This window comes from Euleptes europaea, chromosome 6 (assembly GCF_029931775.1).
Source record: "Euleptes europaea isolate rEulEur1 chromosome 6, rEulEur1.hap1, whole genome shotgun sequence".
Classification (NCBI taxonomy): domain Eukaryota; kingdom Metazoa; phylum Chordata; class Lepidosauria; order Squamata; family Sphaerodactylidae; genus Euleptes; species Euleptes europaea.
In genome coordinates, this window is record NC_079317.1 from 54,264,404 (window position 1) to 54,284,172 (window position 19,769).

Sequence of the window (19,769 nt, forward strand, 5' to 3'; positions counted from 1 at the left end):
ATATGCTTGTAGCCTAGCATTTGCATAGTTAGCATAGGATTGGATTTGCTCAATACACATTGACATATAGATGCACATTGTTGCGTTATTAGTTTTTTGGCCGTTCTGTTTTGCCAGAACCTGGAAGGTAGCATTTTTCAGAATTGCTACTGGCTCGACAGGCACAGAGTAGGGGTATCAGCGTGTGAATGGGAAAGGGGTGCTGGGGGGAAAGGCACAATGGAAGTTTCAGGGACAAGCTGAAGCTGCACAAAAGAGATGGCCTTCTCTTGAACCAAAGGGAACCAGGCTGCTGATGCTTAATATCAAAAAGGCGGCACAGCAACTTTTAAACTAATTCCTGGGGGAAAGCCAGTAGGAGCCAGGGCATTGGAGTGCTAGGATCAGAACAACCCACTCCAAAGGGATGGTGGTATTAGAGGAACAAACTTCCCCACAGAGGGAGGTGACTAAAGTGGAATGTGTTGTAATACTCAGTGACTACCAGAGGCATAGCAACTCTGGGACCTGATGATGTTGCACTGATTGGGAGACATGTCAAGTTCCTGCCAGTTATTCCAGTCAGCCCGGGTGATTCAGTTCCCTGTCACTTGGGAGTGAGGGTAAGATGGCAAAGGAGGGCCATGCATAGGGACTTAGGGAGGTGAGGGTTGCTGGAGACAGAAACATGTTATAGGTGTCTATATGCCAATACTAGAAGTTTCTAAGCCAAGCTGGGGGAGCTGGAGTGCTTGATGCTCAATGACGATTTAGTTACAGTAGGTATCTCAGAATCATGGTGGAATTGGGATAATCTATGGGATACAGTCATCCCTGGGTATAAGTTCAATAGGTAGGACAGGGAAGGACAGGTTGGGAAGGTGTTGTACATCAAAGAGGGCATAGAATCAAGTTAGAAAACAATGGGGGAATTAACTCCCCAACAGAAGCGATATGGGTGGAAATAGTGGGCCCTAAGAGTTACTTAAAAGTGGGGGTGTATTATGGCCCACCCAATCAAAACCTTGAGGCTGATCTTGAGATGGAGAAAGAAATAAAGGAGGTGATGAAAGCAGATAATGTTATGATACTGGGAGATTTCAACTACCTTCACATTGACTGGGTAAACATGTGCTAGAGATTCCTAGACATCATAAATGACTATGCACCGGAACAGTTGGTCACAGAGCCAAGGAGATCAGTAGTGATCTTGGACTTGGTTCTAAGCAGGTGAGAGATGTAAAAATTGTTACACCAATGGGGTACAGTGCTTACAATGCTATCAAGTTCAATATTATAAGTTTCCGATTGGTTATGGTAGCCTCTGACATGGGGCTTTGCATGGCATTGGCTACATCAACTTCCTAACTAATACTATATGCAAGCTAAGTGCTGCATTCTAAGAAATTAAAAACCTATGCAATAATCAAGCATTTTCAGTCATCAGGAAAATTCAGGGTGATTTTCTTTGTCTACCACATTCTTTATTGAAGATGACATTTTAATTGCTGGTGAAATCATTCCCTTAAGCGTTGCATCCCTGTTCAGTTTTGATGCCTAGCTAATTCCTATATAGTACCCCACTACATATTAAAAGAACAAACACACAGTGTGTGCAAAGCATAGCAGAGGAAATAGTAATATACTGTGAGTTTCAAACATCTGCAATTGACAATATATATGAAGAGAATAAATTAACTGCTTGGAAAGCACAGACAACTCAATGATCCAAATGATCAGTTCATCAGAATTATAGTTCTTGAGAACAAAAAAAATGTAGGTGAAATGCTGAAGGTGAAAAGCATCAAGGCAATGTCAGTACAACAACTTCAGGACAGGGAGGCATCACATGTTTTTCATCTTAGTCACTAAGGACAGTGGAATGACAGTCTTTGGTATGTAGGCAATATGGATCGTCTGTCTTATAAGAGAAGTAATAGAGATCTTGTCTGACAGCCATGAGCAGGCCAGGAACGCCTCGGGTACCTCCAAGTTGTGATGAGAACACCACGCTTGGGATGGAGTCCTTGGACGATGGATATGGAGAAGGGATAGTCCTGAGCAAATGAGCATCTTGAAGACTCCATATTCTGGTGTAGCAATCCTGACCCACTGAAAAGAAAAATACCTTAAAGAAACTTTAATAACTCTATGTTTATATCATATCTAAAATTATTTTTACATCTAAAGAGGCTATAATCGTTGATTACAAGATCAAGGTACTTCAGCCCAAAGAAAATAAATCACGAAACTAAGTCAAAATTTCTGCCAATTCCCCCTTGCAGATCCCTGATTCGCCCCTCATTCCATTCCTGAGGGTCTCCTGTCCCCCAGGAACAGCATTTCAGGGAGATCTATGAGGTACATCAGGAGGGGTAGAGGCAGGAAAGTTCCATTATGTTGATGGAAGTGCATTGTTAGTGGAAAACAATCTGGATCCAATTCAATGACTATACTAGATCGTATTCTTATTAGGTACAAGAGCAAAACACTCATCTCTATACCCTTTGGCTCATCCAAAGATCAACACAATTTTGTGTGAGTACACATATTTTCATACCTGCTGTAAGAAGCCCTTCTTCCTCATTTACATGCAAAGGGAGAATGGCATGTTCATTGTGATGGCCTCTATACTCTTTCACGCATCTTAGTTTTCTCAGGTCCCACAGTTTTATCTGCAAGTAGACAAAGCGGTCAAATAGTTTGTGTCAAAGGAAAAAGCTTGGCACGTACATCGGTTCTTGTAGGTTATCCGGGTTGTGTGACCGTGGTCTTGGTATTTTCTTTCCTGACGTTTCGCCCACAGCTGTGGCAGGCATCTTCAGAGAAGTAACACTGAAGGACAGTGTCTCTCAGTGTCAAATGTGAAGGAAGAGTAATATGGACTGACCCAAACAGGACACAGGGTCTTATTCCAAGACACTGAAAGACTGGACAATTCTACCAACTATTTTGTCAGATTGCACAGAGAAGCCACTGAAATTCATAAACATCAGCACAACTTTAACAGAAAAGAAGAGAGTTTAAGAATGAATAAGGCTTGGCTTCCTGTCCTGAAAACCTCCAGGCTAATGAAGACTACAGTCCACAATAGCCATGCAGATTAGCTTTGGATTCCACATGTTAACAGATCACTTCAGGATACAATGGTTCCACATTAACATACCACATCCTCATTAGCACGTTATCTTGATACTTACAGGACAATGATTAGCACATTACCTTTAATACTTTACAGGACAATGACTCAGCTCAAACCCAACCCCCTTCTGACTATATATTACTCTTCCTACACACTTGACACTGAGAGACACTGTCCTTCAGTGTTTCTCCTCTGAAGATGCCTGCCACAGCTGTGGGCGAAACGTCAGAAAAGAAAATACCAAGACCACGGTCACACAACCCGGATGACCTACAAGAACCGATGAACTCTGACCGTGAAAGTATTGGCACGTACAGTTAAAGCAGTAATACAAACATCATAACAAATGTTTTGTGAGAGGCTTTATCTCTACCTGTCCTGCCATATCTGCAGCCATGAGATACTGCTCAGTTTTCAGAAGGTTAACAGATGTGATTGCCGAATCATGGAAGAGACGGACAGCTTTCCAACCTTGCCCTTTATGGCTGCGCTGACGGATGTCAATGCTGAAAATCTCCCCTGAACGACAGCCATTATATAGCACTGGAGTCTAGAAAAATACAAAAGAAATTGAATGGGTTTCACAATCTTCTGAAGCATTTTTTTTAAATCTTCAAAGCCAGTATACCCTACTCTTTCTCTTATTATGTCATAATGGTATACATAATTCCCACGCCCATTTTATTCTTGCTACAACCCTGTCAGGGAGGCTAGGTAAAGAAATTGTAATAGCCCATGATAACCAAGTCAATTCCATGACTTGGATTTGGATCCAATTTCCCCCATCCCAGTCCAAGACTTTGGGGGTTACCACACTTGTATTCCCAGCGATGTATTAAGAGTTTGAAAATGTTATAAAAAATACTGTTTGCACTTTCTATGTATTCCCACCGTTGTATTAAGAGTTTGAAAACGTTATAAAAAAAAACTGTTCGCAATTTGTTTGGCCCCTTTAGCTGTGAAGAACCATTTATAAGCTGTGGTATCCAAAAACCCTTTTAAAGCGATGTTTTTTATAACATTTTCAAACTCTTAATACATCGCTGGGAATACAAAATGCGGTAACCCCCTTTATCTACCACATTTCAGAATCCTGTGTACAATATTCCTTTGAACTGGTTCAAGACAGCAGTTTCTACAGCCAAAAGTGGATTGTAGCAATCAGATGCTCAGCAATGGACAATCCCAGTCAGCTGTGAAAGTTTCAGCTAAAACAGCCACGTATGTAAGCCCACATATACCACACCCCTGAGCTCACTTGAAGGAGGGAGGGGGATAGAAATAATACGGCTGAAATGTTCAGAAAAGCCTGGTGGTTACTGTAAGCTTAACAAAATAATGGTATTTGTCTGGAGTAACTTGCCACGACTTCTTTTTTGCTGTCAAGTCACAGCTGATTTGTGGCGACCGTGTATTGTTATCAAGGCAAGAGACGTTCAGGGGTGGTTTGCCATTGTCTGCCTCCACGTCACGCTGCTGATATTCCTTGGAGGTCTCCCATCCAAATACTTGACAGGGTCGAGGCTGAGAGTGAGACTGGCCCAGCAAGCTTCCATGGCAGAGTGGGGATTCGAACCAGATCCTAGTCCGACATCTTAACCACTACACCACACTGGCTCTCCACTTGCCAGGATACTGAACAGAATTTAAAGCACACACACCCAATTTGCTTGTAGCGTCTCTAATTTCCTTCCTATTGTATGTTACCAGCATTGGCCATGATGATTCAGAGCTATCCCTGTATAGAGGAACTGGATTAATCAGACGCTGTTTATCTCACGAGTCTTACCTGGATAGCAAACTGCTGTGCAAGGACATCGCTGCTAGTGCCAAATGTCTGCCGATGACCTGTCATTGCATTGGTCACAAGCACTCGGTGGGTTAAACCTAAGGAGAACAAAAAGCAACAACCACTTGGGTAGTGAAGCTCCATAATGGATGCAGGATTCAAAGGAGGAAGGTATTACCTGTGCTAAAGCAGTTATCAGCCTGAGGATTCAAACACCAAGCACAGGACCAGGCAGTGGAGATCTTGAAACTGCACAGCATTCCAGGTTGGTCTCCTAAAAGAACAAAAGAAATATATGGGGTAGAAGATTATGCTTCCTCCCTGGATTGTTCCCCAAAATGCATAGGGTGCCTCTCTTTCCTCATTCAAAAAATCACACTTCAAGATATTCAAACGCAAAGAGAAACTGCAACTACTTCTAACACACACACACATTTTTGTTCCGTTACTGATTACTACGTAAAGCCAAATGAATAGCTGTAGGGAAGTGAGTCTGTAGTTCACTCACTCTAAAGTAGCCCCATTTATTTTAATAGCACTGGTTTGGAGACAGGGAATAGTTGCATCCTTCAACTCAACTCCTTCAACTCAGTATCTGGATGGGAGTTCTACCACCAGATTTTGATTGATAATGGCAAGCCGGTAACAGCTGGGTATGTTCTGCAACCCAACCCTGCCTGTGAACAGGACCACTAAAGATATTCCTTTACAGCTTCTACATGCTGCTGAGAATGATGTTTTGCTGGCAGTTCTCCCAGAATTTTCTCCAGCTGAGAAAGAAGACATTGTCGTGGGCTGAGACAATATAACCAGGATTATGTTAAGAAAGCATGTTCCCATTAGGTTTTATAAGGATTAAATGTATTGAGAAGATGTAATTACTTCATAAACGAACTGAATAAGCCAGACTTACTTACTATTTATGGGCAAGCCTGATTCTACTGTTATAGTCATACAATGGAATAAACTAGTATGCCTGTGACAGAACTAGTTCAAGGCCAGCAAAGCCTGCTATGCTACTCAGAGTATTGATGTTGTAATTATGTAAACTGCTGACTCAGCTGAATATTAGCTTGCTGACTGATGTGTGAGCCTGACAGACTATTTTCTACAGGTCTGACTAACTATTTTCTGCTGATTGGAAATAGGCAAGCACTGCTTGTAAGTCCTAGGCAACCATCCATCCTAGGGCACTGAAAGATATAAATAGAGCTCTCTCTCGGACTACAGGTTAGAGAGTTGACAGAGGACAGCGGAATGCTGTCTGGCTGTTAGCCCTCCCAAACATCCGCTAAGATGTAAAACTAGGAAAGCAGGGAGTTGAAGAAAGACGGCTGGACGCTGTCTGACCTCACTCCCTACATATGTCTCTTGCATGAGACTAAGAGAGAGACTAAGAGAGAAGATCCTGATAGTCTGAACACTCTGATTTATGGACTTCCTCCATCGACCAAGAGATGTAAAACCCTTGGCAGCCTATTCCTTGCGTGGATTAGGGAAACTGATTCTTGTGTCAATCAGGAACACATTTATACTTGTCCTTTAATTCTGGAGAATTCTCACAGAGAAATATTATGCCACACAATCTGTCTCTCTGAAGACTGATTGTCTGGGAGATCTGTCTGTATAATGCTCCATCCTGTGATGGAGGCTCTTGTGTTCTAAGGATCATAAGAGAATGGACCTTGCCATATTTGAATATGGTGACATTGAGAACTCATTTGTTCTAACAAGACTTATGTCTTCTCACAAGATCCATCTTATATACAGTCTTCCTAGTCTTATGGACAAGATGTAATTGCAGCTTCTCTAGGAAGCCTATTACAGAACATATTCCAGGGGACTTCCTACACAAGGAGGAAGCACTGGATATACTTTGCAGTCAGTTCTGAGACTAAGGTCTGACACAGAACTGTCTGACATGCATTACAGCCAACAATGGCTTAACACATAGAACACATACTGATTGAAATACATATAATTGGAATACATGGATGGAGTTCCATGGAGCCTTAAGCTGTTAAACTGAAATATACTCAGTACTCTCTAGAGATTGGCACTGCCAGAGAGACTGTAGAATGGAATTAACACTCTACACATAATGTTAAAGCTACACATAGCTTCAAATACTGATTAATCATAGTATGGTTAAACCATTAGAATGGCTCTTAGCTATACAACAATGCTCATAACAAAGCTCATCTTCAGACCCATAGATCTTAAACATGTGGCTTCATAAACATGTGGCTTCATTGTGGTTTCATAAACTTCGGTCACAAATAGACTGCTGAAAGAGCTACAGTATCAGCTCTAACATAAAACTATGAAACCAGAGAGATCTCTTCTATTCTTACAACCACTAAAAGCATTGAAATAACAGAATGATACTTAGAGAATACTGTGTTTTCCCGAAAACAAGACACTGTCTTATATTTATTTTTCCTCAAGAAGACACACTATGGCTTATTTTCAGGGGATGTCTTATTTTTATTAAGTATGGTACAACAATCTACATTTATTCAAAGATAGTTAAGTCTCCTTAACTAAACCTGCTCGATGGGAAACGGGGTTTAAAGTCCCCAAATCGAATCCATCTGGAAACCAACCCCGGGAATGGACGCACTCCGATCCAGACGCAGGCGTATACACACCTCCATGCACAAGCAGAAAGAGGGAAGGCAAAGGGAGAAATGTTTTTATGTTTTACCTTGGAAGTTTTGAACTCGGATGTCGCTAATCTGCCCGATCAGCTAACCTCCCGCTGAAACCAGTCCCACTCGTGGCTGGCCATGGAGCAGCAGGCAGCGGCGAGGATGGCAAGATCACGGCTCCTGCTGCAAAAGGAGGGGAAATCTTCGATGCTCCCCGCCCCCTCAAACAGAGAAGAGGGCGAAAAAGGCGGAGGAGAGAGCGATCGGGGGGTGGGGGTGGGAGTGCAGGAACTGGCGGCCCGGCAGTGAGGGGAAAGAGTTGGGCGGGCAGACGGCACTGCAAGCCGCCGAGCACACAGAAGCGGCGCGGGAGGCTGGCTCAGCAAGCCCCGAGACCTCACGCGCGGGGAGGGCGCAGGGGAAGGGGGGGTGGACGCACAAGGTAGGAAAAGCAGCCCGATACCTCTGGACGGGAGGGCCGGGCAGGCACTTTGCGAGCCGCCCTTCCTCCTCCTCGCCGATCAAGTTTTTAAAGGGGCGAGGGAGCGGCCGAGGTTTCCCAGTTGCACGCTGCGAGGTTGGCCATTGGAGTGACGCAGGCGCAGGTCCGGGTAGGAGCCGCGGCGAGGAAGGCGGGGGCGCGCGGCGCCTGCATAGCCATGCCTATCACCATGTCTTATTTTCGGGGTATGGCTTATATTGCACAAATGCTTAGAAATCCTGCTACAGCTTATTTTATGGGTATGTCTTATTTTCGGGGAAACACGGAATCTGAAGGAAATCTAACTATTCTAAAGGAACTTACAGAATCCTTACAGAGGCTCTGCAATGACATAACTGGGTGAAGTATGTCTTATAGTTAAATAATTTGAACTAGAATACTTATTCAATGCACTAATCATTATTTTATAAGATTTCTGTAAACTGTATTATTTCCTGAATGAAATATATACTTGAGAAACTCTCATATAGAATCATAGATTGATGATATTGCTATTGATGCTTGCATATATATTTGTTCCTGTTGAACTAATATAGTTTTTATTTCTGTAATTATTTACGTGCATATATTTTATGTGAAATAAATAATATTTTTATTCAAATATTCTTTTCATATTTTACTAAAAGTATTTCAATAAAAAGACTTGCTTTTTAAAAGTAGGTAAAGTTGTTGAGTCCTGCTTACTCGATGATTGGCTGAATAAGATACCTTCACTTCTCAGTAAGTGAAACATTCTAAGAGCCTATCATTTGAACAGCACGACCCGCTTCAACATGCCTCCTCCCCCTTTCCTCAAGCTGCACTGAGCTGCTTCTGTATTTTTTTTTTCATTTTTCACTTTCTCATATTAACAGGAAAGTCACCTATGGAGCAATTTTTGGTTCCCTGAACTTATCTCTTTCGGCTTATGTGATTTTGACCTTAATTGCACCAGGGTGAACATTTCCCACCGTATACAATTCTTCCTAATTCTATGTTTGTTACCCACAACTGGGACCTGCCTCTTTTTCCAGAGGTAAACAGGAGATACATTCACCTCCTTTATTTGCTCTTTTCACTGCAACCAACCAAACTGTTGTTTGTTCCACATTCCCAGTATTCTGTTCCAATCCTATTTGGCTGCAAGTCCAAGTTTTCTTCTTCTTTTTACAATACAGATCTTTATTTTTCCTCTGTTGATTTTTGCAGGACATTCTGGTTTGTTGGAAACTGGAGTGTGTCAATTGATACTTTTATCTAAGTTTCAGCATTACTCTCTCTGACTTTGAAATATGCTTTCTCTTTTACTGACCCTTTTGTTTGCCACAGCTGTTTTCAACATTTATGTTCACCTGCATGCTGTCACCAAAGACAATCTTATTGCATACCCCTCTGATCTTTTTCTGCCCTTCTGATCCTAATTCTACCCTCCTGCGTAGCAGATTTCCAATATGGTCTCTTTGCAGAACGAACACACCTGGAGCTTACAATTTTTCTAATATTTCACCTTCCACCCTGTCAGTTTTTCAAGGCAGGAACTGTATACTTCTCCCCCCTTTAGGATCATACCTTTGATAAGAGTGATACAGATTTTTCTAGTGGGCTTCTCAAAATTCCACTGATTTTTTTCAAGGGAGTGGGGTCAGGATATTCGGCTAATGGGAAGACAATCTTCCGTTCTTAGCACTGTAGTTTTAAGAATTAATTTCATTTTTAAACACATCAGTAACAGAGGTTATTTGTTGTGGAAATAGTTATAATGATTTTTCAGAACCTTCAAAATCCATATATCTAGATGGATTTCAAAGTAACAAAACCTTAGAGCAGGAGTGTCGAACTCATTTGTGAGGAGGGCCGGATATAACATCAATGTCTCTTGGTTGGGCTGAAGATGTGCGGCCTTTGGGGGGGGGTTCCCCCCCCCCATGGAGGCCAGGTCTATCCACTGGCTTGCATGGCAGTAGACCCGGCCTCCCCACGGAGGCCTGGTCTCAATGGGTAGACCTGGCCTCCATGTGTGTGTGTGTGGGAAAAAGTCCCCATCGGGAGGCCAGGTCTACCGCCATGCAAGCAGCAGCCTGGCTGCCCCGGCAGAGGGCGGGGGCGCGGGCCTTGGCTCACAGGCCAGTGAGCAGCCCTCCGGGGGCCAGGCCGCCAGTTTGACACACCTAAATGGCACTTTGATTCCTAGTTTAGAATTCCTGTTAATTCACAGACTTATCAGACTTGTTATGAAGCACAGTCGTTGGGACACTATGGAAAAGACACTGATGCATTTATATGCCAATACCTTATCCACACATCTGCTTAGATGAATTTAAAAACTGGGATTGCGTGAAAGCCGAGACTTGTATCCCACCTCCTACAAGATCATGTAAGAGACTATTATTTCCTAATTTGAACTGAAGGCAATCAATGCTACCAAAAATAAGAACAGCTAACAAGGTTGACAGTTCTGTAACTAAAATCATGAGACGGCATAGTGGCATCTGCAGATTCCTTCTAGAAAGACAGCATACTAACAGTTTATAAAAATGGAATGCTGTGAAACTGTACTGTATCTTCAGTTACAAGTCTTACCGTATGGCAGTTGTGTAATATATATTGTCATCACACATTAGTCTGCAAATAATCTGGACAATACTAACCGGACAGATAGTGTATTTTTACACATTCTCAAAAAATCTCAAATTCCTTTGCTAGGAAAGAAGCCCCCCATTTGAGACTCAACAACATTCACAAATGAAAATTGCTATCCAATCTCAGTTTTGCGTTCTCTTCAAATCCTTAGTAATGTAAGGCGGCATTAATATTTCTTCCCATGATGAGTAAGAGAAAGCCACTGGAAAAGTGGAAAAATGGATGCCCACATACAGAATCTCTGTATGCACAACCCTTCACCCAACCGGTGTGCACTACCTGTGTTAGAGCTGGTGAACAAGTAGGCAGGAAGTAGACTAGCACAACCCAAAGTTTCTGCGACGCCCATGAGACACAGCTTGATAAAGGCAGTTAAGGATGTTAAAAAGAAAAGAAAAAAAAACACCTGCTTGCCAACTCAGATCAGGTGATAAATCCCTCCTGGCGATTCCAGCAGTCTGTCAAGCATGGCGGGCCTCAGTGAAGGCACATTCCGTCACTGTCATGGCCCCGGCACTACAGAATAGCCTACTGAACTCCAGCTTGCTCTTCCCTCTTTGTCATCTTGTTCCTTTTCAAAGGGCATTGAATGAAAAGTGCTGATGAGGTAGGAGGTTGTTTTAATTAGGCTGTCTTGACAGCCTGTTTTGGTGTGGACTTTCTCTTAGTTATTGTAAGTTTAATTACGGTCTATTGTAAGATCAAAGCACCAACGCAATGCCAAGGGAGAAAACAATGGAGATATTCCTAAAGGTGAGCAGAGCAGAAAACACCCTTCAGAAGGGGACAAAAATTCCAATTCAGTATAATGGTCAATTTTTATGACAGCTGCGTTGTTACCTGAAACCTTAAGGCAAAAGAATGATCTGGGCCTGAAGAACTATGGTTGTTTCTTACATCATACTACTGCAGTTTGAGAGCCCTTCTTCTGCAGGTAGACCTTCAAATCAACCCATGATTTTTTTTGCAAACGACTTCCATTCATTTTGCATCACATTATCTGTACCACAATGTCAAATCAGTATTCCCCCCCTCCACTACTGCAAGCTTGAGCACAGAGGATAATTCAAAATGATTTTCCAAGGAGGAAAATAAATTCGCTTTCACAAAATTATATGTAGTTTATCCTTGTGTAATAATGGCTTTATGAGTCACGTGCTCATTATCTTGAGGGGTTTCTTTCCTATTTTAATGAAAAGGATATAAAACATGGGAATCCGGATGGCTTAGTGAAGCCCAGCACACAGAATTCACCTTAAACAAAAAAAAAAAGACAAAGCTCATTAGAATAAGTCTAGAACAAGAGGAATCAATATATTAACACACAGCTTTGAACATTATAATCTGACCAAAAAAACGGTGAATACATCAAATTCTCAGACTTGGGTGGGATTTTTCTTGCCTTATATTATCATTTCTGACAATATGCAGGCACTTACAAAATTTTGCCTCATTTTCCATTCAGGGGTTTCTCTGAAAGGAAAAACAAGATGAACAGAAGAACGAAATCTTTCTCAGTTTATCAAGGTATGATATTACCATTACCGTCTATTTCAGAAGATGCACAGTGTATTTTATGACCCAAAATTATCTTTCTTTGTAAGCCATATTGAACATTTGTCAAAGTAGAAAAATGGTACAAATATATCTTATTAATAAAATACACTCTTAAAAGTACAGATGTGTGGCATTTTACTGCCTATGAGCAAGAGGAGATCCTGCTACCAGATAGCCTATTTTTAAAGATGATCAGAAGTAAGAAGAACCTTTTGTATGATTAGTCACTGTAGAGTAGCTGTACTGAAGTACTTTACCTAAAAATGGAATATTACTGATTCCATCACCTCTGTAATAGTTTCAACATTCTGCAGACCACTTTAATTTTTTTTTTACTTCATTTATACTCCACTTTTTTTCCCATGGGAACCCAAAGTGCCTTACAACATTCTCCCCATCTCCATGTTATCCCTAGAGCAACTGTGCAAGGTAGGTTAGGCTGAGTATGTACAACTGACCCAAGTCACCCAGCAACCTTCCCTGGCAGTGGGGATTCAAACTTGGGCCTCCCAGACCCTAGTCCAGCACTTTAACCACTACACCACACTGGCCCATGGGTGCCTATGGGTACCATGGCATCTGCTGACACCTATTTTTGGCGCCCACCAAGTATTTTTAGAAAGTGGGTGGAGCCAGGTGAGGCTTTAACCCAGCAGGGCTTCTGGTTGGCCACTGAAAATCTGATCAGCTATGCAGATTAAAATAACAGTTTCAGTGGCAGCGGCCTGCATAGTGTCTGTTTTACTCTCTCTCACCCCACTTTCCTGGTGTATTTTTTAATTACCACTCTTCTCCCTTGCACCTGGGCTTTTCTCTGTGTATGTGGCTCCGGCTCTTGCTGCAGCCATTTTGTGGTTGTGCCTACCACCCCGTGTCAGAATTCCGAAGGTGCCCACAGGCTCAAAATGGTCTTACAGAATGATTCCCTTCCACTTTGCAATGATAGAACTACCAGTACCTTGCGATTTGTGAAGTACAGATTGTCGTACATCTCCACGGTAAGAGAATCTTTCCCCAAGCCACTGAGGTCCACAATTCCATATTTACATCCTCCAAGGTCTACATCATTCACAGTGAATATTCTCTCACAGGCTGTGTCTGCCTATAAAAAAAAAGCAGTGAACTGCTCTGAGGCTATATAAGTTTAGGGAGAGAGGCAGGAATGATCCATATTCCTTGCGTTCGCAGATCACTGGATCTAACCCAATCTTTCACATAAGATCATGCATCCCTAGTTCAAATATTAAATTTGTCTTCCATCATAAAATAAGTCCTCCAACATACCGCTATCAGTTTAAAATTGTTGCTTCCAGAAATTGAGGAATCTGGGCTTTCAATTTCTAATTTTCTTCTCTGCATACAATTCACCTTTAATTCATGGATCAGCCTAACAGTAAGGAAAGAAAAGGAATTTGTCAATCTAGTCTAATAAAAGGCCATTAAAACATATACAGCTGCTATGTATTTTCTTTGTAAAATACACTGAGCTGGAAAAAGATAACAATTTGATAACAAAATGCTTCAGCAGCTACCGATTCCCTCAAACAAATGAAGCTTGAGGTAAAGGTGGATTACAAATTAATCAAAGGTGGGCAGAACCACTGTTGTAAGCATGGTATAAAATCAGATCTGTAACTATGTGTCTTCATCAAGTAGGCATCTTGGTGACACTTTTCATCCTGATACACTCTCTTCCCTGACTGAAGGCCGGGACAACAGGTTAAAGGTGAAGATACAGTGGAAGATTTTTGAGCATAAAAAGGAATTTAAAATGATCTTACCTGCAATAACTAAGAGAGCTAAACAAACCTAACTGCCTCTTACGCAAGATGATTGATGAGTTCAGCCCAGATCTGGATGTTTTCTATTTAAAAGAGTAAAATAATACTGTCATGTTCTGTGCTTAAACCAAAAGACATCCTGAAATTCTCCATGTACAATTACTAGCAAATGTACGGCTTTCTACACCCCTAGTGTCTTATTTTATTTATACCTTGCCCTTTCCCAACCAAGTCAGGCTCAGGGTGGCTTCCAACAGCAATATGAATGCAATACAATATAATATAGTTAAAACATTGAGTTAATAGAATTAGAACACTTTACAAACAGCTAAAAGATGGCAATCAATTCCACATCTACTGCACCTACTGTAATACTAATATTTTCTGATGCTGAAATGGGGCTCATATAGTTATAAGCAGAGGACCAACTGTGATCTAGTTGATAATCCTCAGGGAGTGGAGACAAAAAGAGAACCAGGCAAAGTGAGGCATCAACAAAGGGAAAGGAAGAAAGGAGGGGGGAGAGGGAAGGCGAAGGGGAGAAGTATAATTGCCAGTAATTTAAGATTTCTATTTTTAATTGAGTAATTAGACTTGCATATCTATCAGCAGAGATGCTTATACTAATGTTAAAAAAACAAAGGTCACAAACTGGTACAGAGTTAATAATGTTTACACCCTTGTGATTAATTAGTTTAAGACTACCTAACTTTGTGTTGAGTTGTGGCTCTAAAGTTTATTCCATGATCCTAACTTAGTGGGAGATTAAATGCAACATCTTACCTTCATGTGTTTCTCTTCCTCTTCTAAGAGTTTCAGTCTTTGACATTCTGTCTCCCTACGCTGAATGCTTTCTTTGGTGAGGGGATTGCAGTTGTTATGCCCAGGAAGCAAGCGGAAGTAACGGTTCTTTTCAGGATCATAGTAAAATCCTGGTAATTCTGAAAAAGAAATCAAACACAACCAGATTCTGTTAGCAGAGGTGTCTTATCTTCTAATGATCTGCATTGCAAAACACTGAAAAATAAACATTTGTGGTATTCCAGACTCAAACAGGATCCTGGAAATAATATTTAGAACAATGGCTGGAGGCTTGGCATGATTACTGGTTAGATGGATAAAAATTCTGAGTAATTCTTACATGTCCTATTAATATTTATGCTGTGGACCACATTTAATTCTAATATTTGAGTAGGACATCAGCTCTATGCAGATGTTTAGGAAGTGCATATACCTACCCAGCACCTATAGAACAGTAGGCTCTTGCTCACTAGCTCTGCCCTCCCAACATCCATGCTAAACATGTGCACTGAGCCCTATATCATAAAATTCAAAGTTACGTAGGCTGTATCTCACAATTGGGAACACTGCTATTTTCATCATTCCCTGTCATGTGGAAGAACATAAACATGTAGGGCCTGCTGCACAGACTTGGCATTTGATCACCTGCTCCTGGCTCCCGCCGCTTCTGCAGCCAACAGGAGAAAAATAATTTTAAAAATTGCCATTATGCGATGACATGACATCACTTTCAGGAAAAACCCGGAAGTTACAACAATCCACTCTAGGAATCGCCAGAAACACTATGGTTTTATCTAGACAGGTGTGACGTAACTTTTGGATTCCCTCAGAAGTGATGTTGCAGTGTTGCCCGACGGTTGCTGGCTGGCAACCCTAAGCGACAGACATGTGGTTGAATGTGCAAGTGTCAGAGTCCGGACCAGCAGCCGCCATGGGGCCAGAAGTAATGGCTGTACCATTACTATATGCCTACAGAGGACACACTTTTTGACATCTACACAGGACTGCTGAAATCCAAAACAACTGCTGCTAATAGCCTCCAAGGAGCCTTCCTCCAACCTAAGGAAATTTCCTCCAACTAGTGGCTCTTCTTCCAACAGAAGAGTCTCTTAAATTGGAGGAAGGCTTGAAACTTTGCTCAGTAGAGTCGTAGGACTGGGGTAGGATCCCTAACATGAGGGGAAAAATAAAATATATAACTCAGCAGCACTTTAAATATCCAAACCAAAATGGTGCTTGCCTTCACTCACACACACACACACACACAAAGTGCTCATCACTCTTATGAGAACCCTTCAGCTCTGACCAACTCCTATGAACTGCTCTTGTGGCCATAATTAAGCATAGCATGTATATTATACAACAAGCTTTTTGAATTTTTCAACCAATACAAACCCCAGTAATAGTCTGCACTAACTGCTTTACAAAGTTTATACAGTGAAAGTTGTTAAACCTGCATATGTGACATCACTTGACTGAAAAAAGAATTAACCCTATAAGGAAGACAATGACATTTTACAATAAATAAACCATGCATAATCCCAGCTGAATTCAAGGAAGATAATGTTGTTGCAAACATGGCTACTGCTAATGAGCCCAACGAAAGGATCAAGTTATCACTTATACTGAATAGAATCATAGAGTTGGAAGGAATCACCAGGGTCATCTAGTCCAACCCCCTGCACAATGCAGGAAATTCACAACTACCTCCCCCCCACATCCTCAGTGACCATGCCAAGATGGCAAAAAAAATCCCTACAGGATTGCTGGCCAATCTGGCCTGGAGGAAAATTGCTTCCTAACCCTAAAGTGGCGATCGGCACTACCCTGGGCATGCAAGAAAGGGCCCCAAGAGCCAACACTGAAGAAAACCTTTCTGCCCTCCCTCTCATGATCTGCCTACGGTCATAAAACCAGGAAAAGAGAAGGAGTTTAAATTCAAACTGGGATCATGCATGACTATAATTTGCCTTTAAAAGATGAACAGAAATGTATAATCATCAACACATCGAGCCTGATCCTTTGATAAACAGGAGTAGGAGGGAAACAGTATTATTTAAGTTCTATTATTTCAATAATTTTTCATCTATTAGCATAATCTGGACAGTATTAGCTACAGCAAAATAGTTTATCTTCTTCTCAATTTAACTTGCCAATTTGAGACCCATAACATGTTTAAATACTTCTCACTCACAGATGGTCAGATGTTCTTCCAAATGTTTTTAAAAAGGTTGTGAAATTAGTGGGGTGTTTCTGGGCATAACATTTCTTACCAGGCACTGGACTGTTCTGGCACATGCCAGAAGATGTAGATGGATATTCAGTTTGGCTTGTACTGGAATTCTGTGAGTTTTGCGATTCTTCTTGTTCATGCCTACTTAAAAACAGCATAAATGAGGCTACATTAACATACATTCACACTATATATAACCTAAACAACAGAATACGTAATATATATTCTTTGTGTATGTGTCTTCAGTGCCATCTAGTTTCCTCCAACTTATGGCAACCCTATGAATTAATGGCCTCCAAAATGTTCTATCAGTAACAGCCTTGCTCTGGTCTTGCAAACAGAGGGCCGTGGCTTCCTTTATTAAGTCAATCCATCTCATGTTGGCTTTTCCTCTTTTCCTGCTGCCTTCAACTTCTTCTAGCATTATTTTTTTCCAGTAATGCTTATCTTCTCATAATGTGACCAAAGTACAATAGCCTCAGTTCAGTCATTTTAGCTTCTAGGGAGAGTTCAGGCTTTATTAGATCTACAACCCACTTATTTGTCTTTTTGGTGATCCACAGTGTCTGTAAAACTCTCCTTCAACACCATGTTTAAAATAAATCAACTTTCTTCCTATCAGCTTCCTTCACTACCCAACTTTCACATCTATACACAGTAGTAGGGAATACTATGGCATGAATTATTTTGATCTTGGTCGCCAGCAACACATCCTTACACTTAAGAATCTTTTCTAGCTCCTTCTTGGTTACCCTTCTCAGTCTCAATCTCCTTCTGATTTTTTGGTTGCAGTCTCCATGTTTGTTGATGATGGTGCCGAGGAACAGAAAGTCTTGAACAATTTCAATTTCCTTATTGTTAGCCTTAAAGTTCAGTAATTCCCCAGTAGTCATTACTTTTGTGTTCTTGATGTTCAGATGTGCTTTGACCTTCATCAGTAGTCATTTCAAGCCTTCACTGTTTCCATATTTTGTCCTAACAGTAGCCTCTTGTCCAGAGAACTGGACAAAACAATCAGATGATGTGGAACACCTTTTTCTTTTAAAACCAACCATACCTTTCCATAATCTACACAGTCAAAAGCTTTGTTGTAATCTATGAAACATACTTATTTTCTTCTGAAATTTTGTATAAGAGAGGAAAAACAACTGCAAGATGTATCGAATATACTTAAAACCCAATGAGCACTTTCACACATGCCAAATAATGCACTTTCAATGCACTTTGAAGCTGTATTTTACTGTGTGAACTGGCAAAATCCACTTGCACACGATCGTTAAACTGTACTGAAAGTGGATTGAAAGTGCATTATTTGGCATGTGTGAAAGTGCCCAATGACTGCTTCAAATATCTGCAGGCTTCCAGCTACCACCCTGAGTACACTGCACAGTCTCACTGTCTACAACCAAGCATTATATTACAACCACATTTCTTCTAATTCCTTGGACAGGGACTCATTAGACTAGCATCTAGCTGGGGTCCAATTCACATGCCAGGAATTTGTTTCCTAACCTGTCTGTAAATGTAAGATTCTTCCCTATTGTTAGTAATTACTAATTTAAAACATGAAATACAACAAAATGACAGTTTATCCAGGAAGGTACTACCTTCACAGAGTTCTCATCTAGCATTAATACTGAAAACTGCATTGAAACGGCAATGGTGGGAGTTTCAGCTACTATTGTAAATATCTGAGACAATCCTTCAAGTGGCCTTGTTCAATCTGAAGTGCCCAAGTTTAAAAGACTAAAGAAATTGTCACAATAACTTGCCTTTCCATATGGCTCCAGTGATTGCGTATCCGGTATGGCCTGGGATTGTAAATTTGCCTCCTATTGCTCCGTGCATGACTGTCTCTTCCTCGCCAGCTGTTTTTCTTCATTACTGCAACACTGAATGAGAGGATTTACTGTTGTTTTGAAGCTATCAGCACACAGTTGCTAATAATTCAACTACTTTAAGCTTTGCTTACAGTTTCACAGTTTAAGAAACATCAGCCAGGACCCTAAGAACTGTGTAATTAGTTGTTTGCACTTGTGCTTCCTGAACAGCAGCCACCTTGTGTTGCATAGAAAAACAGCTTTCCAATTATATCACAACTTTTATAGTTTAACAGAGAAAAGTTTAAAAATATACAGAAAGATTACTAAGTCACATAGTATATCAAACACAAGAACTTCAGAAAGGACAACTTCAAAAGAAGGTTGTGCTGTAGGGAAAAAAGTCAAGAATCCCACTGGGCAGGTGGGCTTGGACTAATTAGTTATTTTGATCCCAACAACCATGTAGTAGTTTTTGCCTGGGTGCTTCATTGATAGATTTGGGGTGACAAGTTAAAAACACTACTTTTCATACACTTTTAAGTGGATAAACAACTGATTGCTGCTTCTTATTGGTTTAAATGTCACAATGTTGCCGGTTCTGGTCTGTAACTGTGTTCCTATACCAGTTTTAATGTAGTTCATTTTAATTTCAAATTAGATCGCCTTGTAGCTCTAACAGAAAAGCAGGATATAGCAACAAAACAGTGCTGGATTATGGTACCGGTTTCATTAGAGAGAGAAGAGAAAATTGTTCTCCCATCCAGCAACAGAAAAAACAGCAAAAATATTTGGTAAACTCTCAATAGATAAATGACTCACAAATTTGGAGAACTTTAAATAAAAAAACAATCAGAGAAAAATACAATTTACAGAGATTGTCATTGGAATGCAA

General features: G+C 41.0%; 1 protein-coding gene across 1 annotated transcript; it reads right to left on the reverse strand.

The window, feature by feature from the left end:
• Nucleotides 1–1,840: 1,840 nt before the first annotated feature.
• DCAF4 (DDB1 and CUL4 associated factor 4) lies at nucleotides 1,841–18,936 on the reverse strand. The gene is made up of 13 exons (XM_056850842.1): nucleotides 18,827–18,936; nucleotides 17,095–17,195; nucleotides 14,804–14,961; nucleotides 14,021–14,103; nucleotides 13,524–13,626; nucleotides 13,198–13,341; nucleotides 11,887–11,936; nucleotides 10,962–11,041; nucleotides 5,089–5,184; nucleotides 4,911–5,008; nucleotides 3,495–3,671; nucleotides 2,540–2,654; nucleotides 1,841–2,091 (listed from the first exon to the last, which is right to left on the reverse strand). Exons 1-13 carry the CDS (start codon nucleotides 18,934–18,936, stop codon nucleotides 1,841–1,843), a joined length of 1,566 nt encoding a protein of 521 aa, XP_056706820.1.
• Between the last annotated feature and the right edge of the window lie 833 nt (nucleotides 18,937–19,769).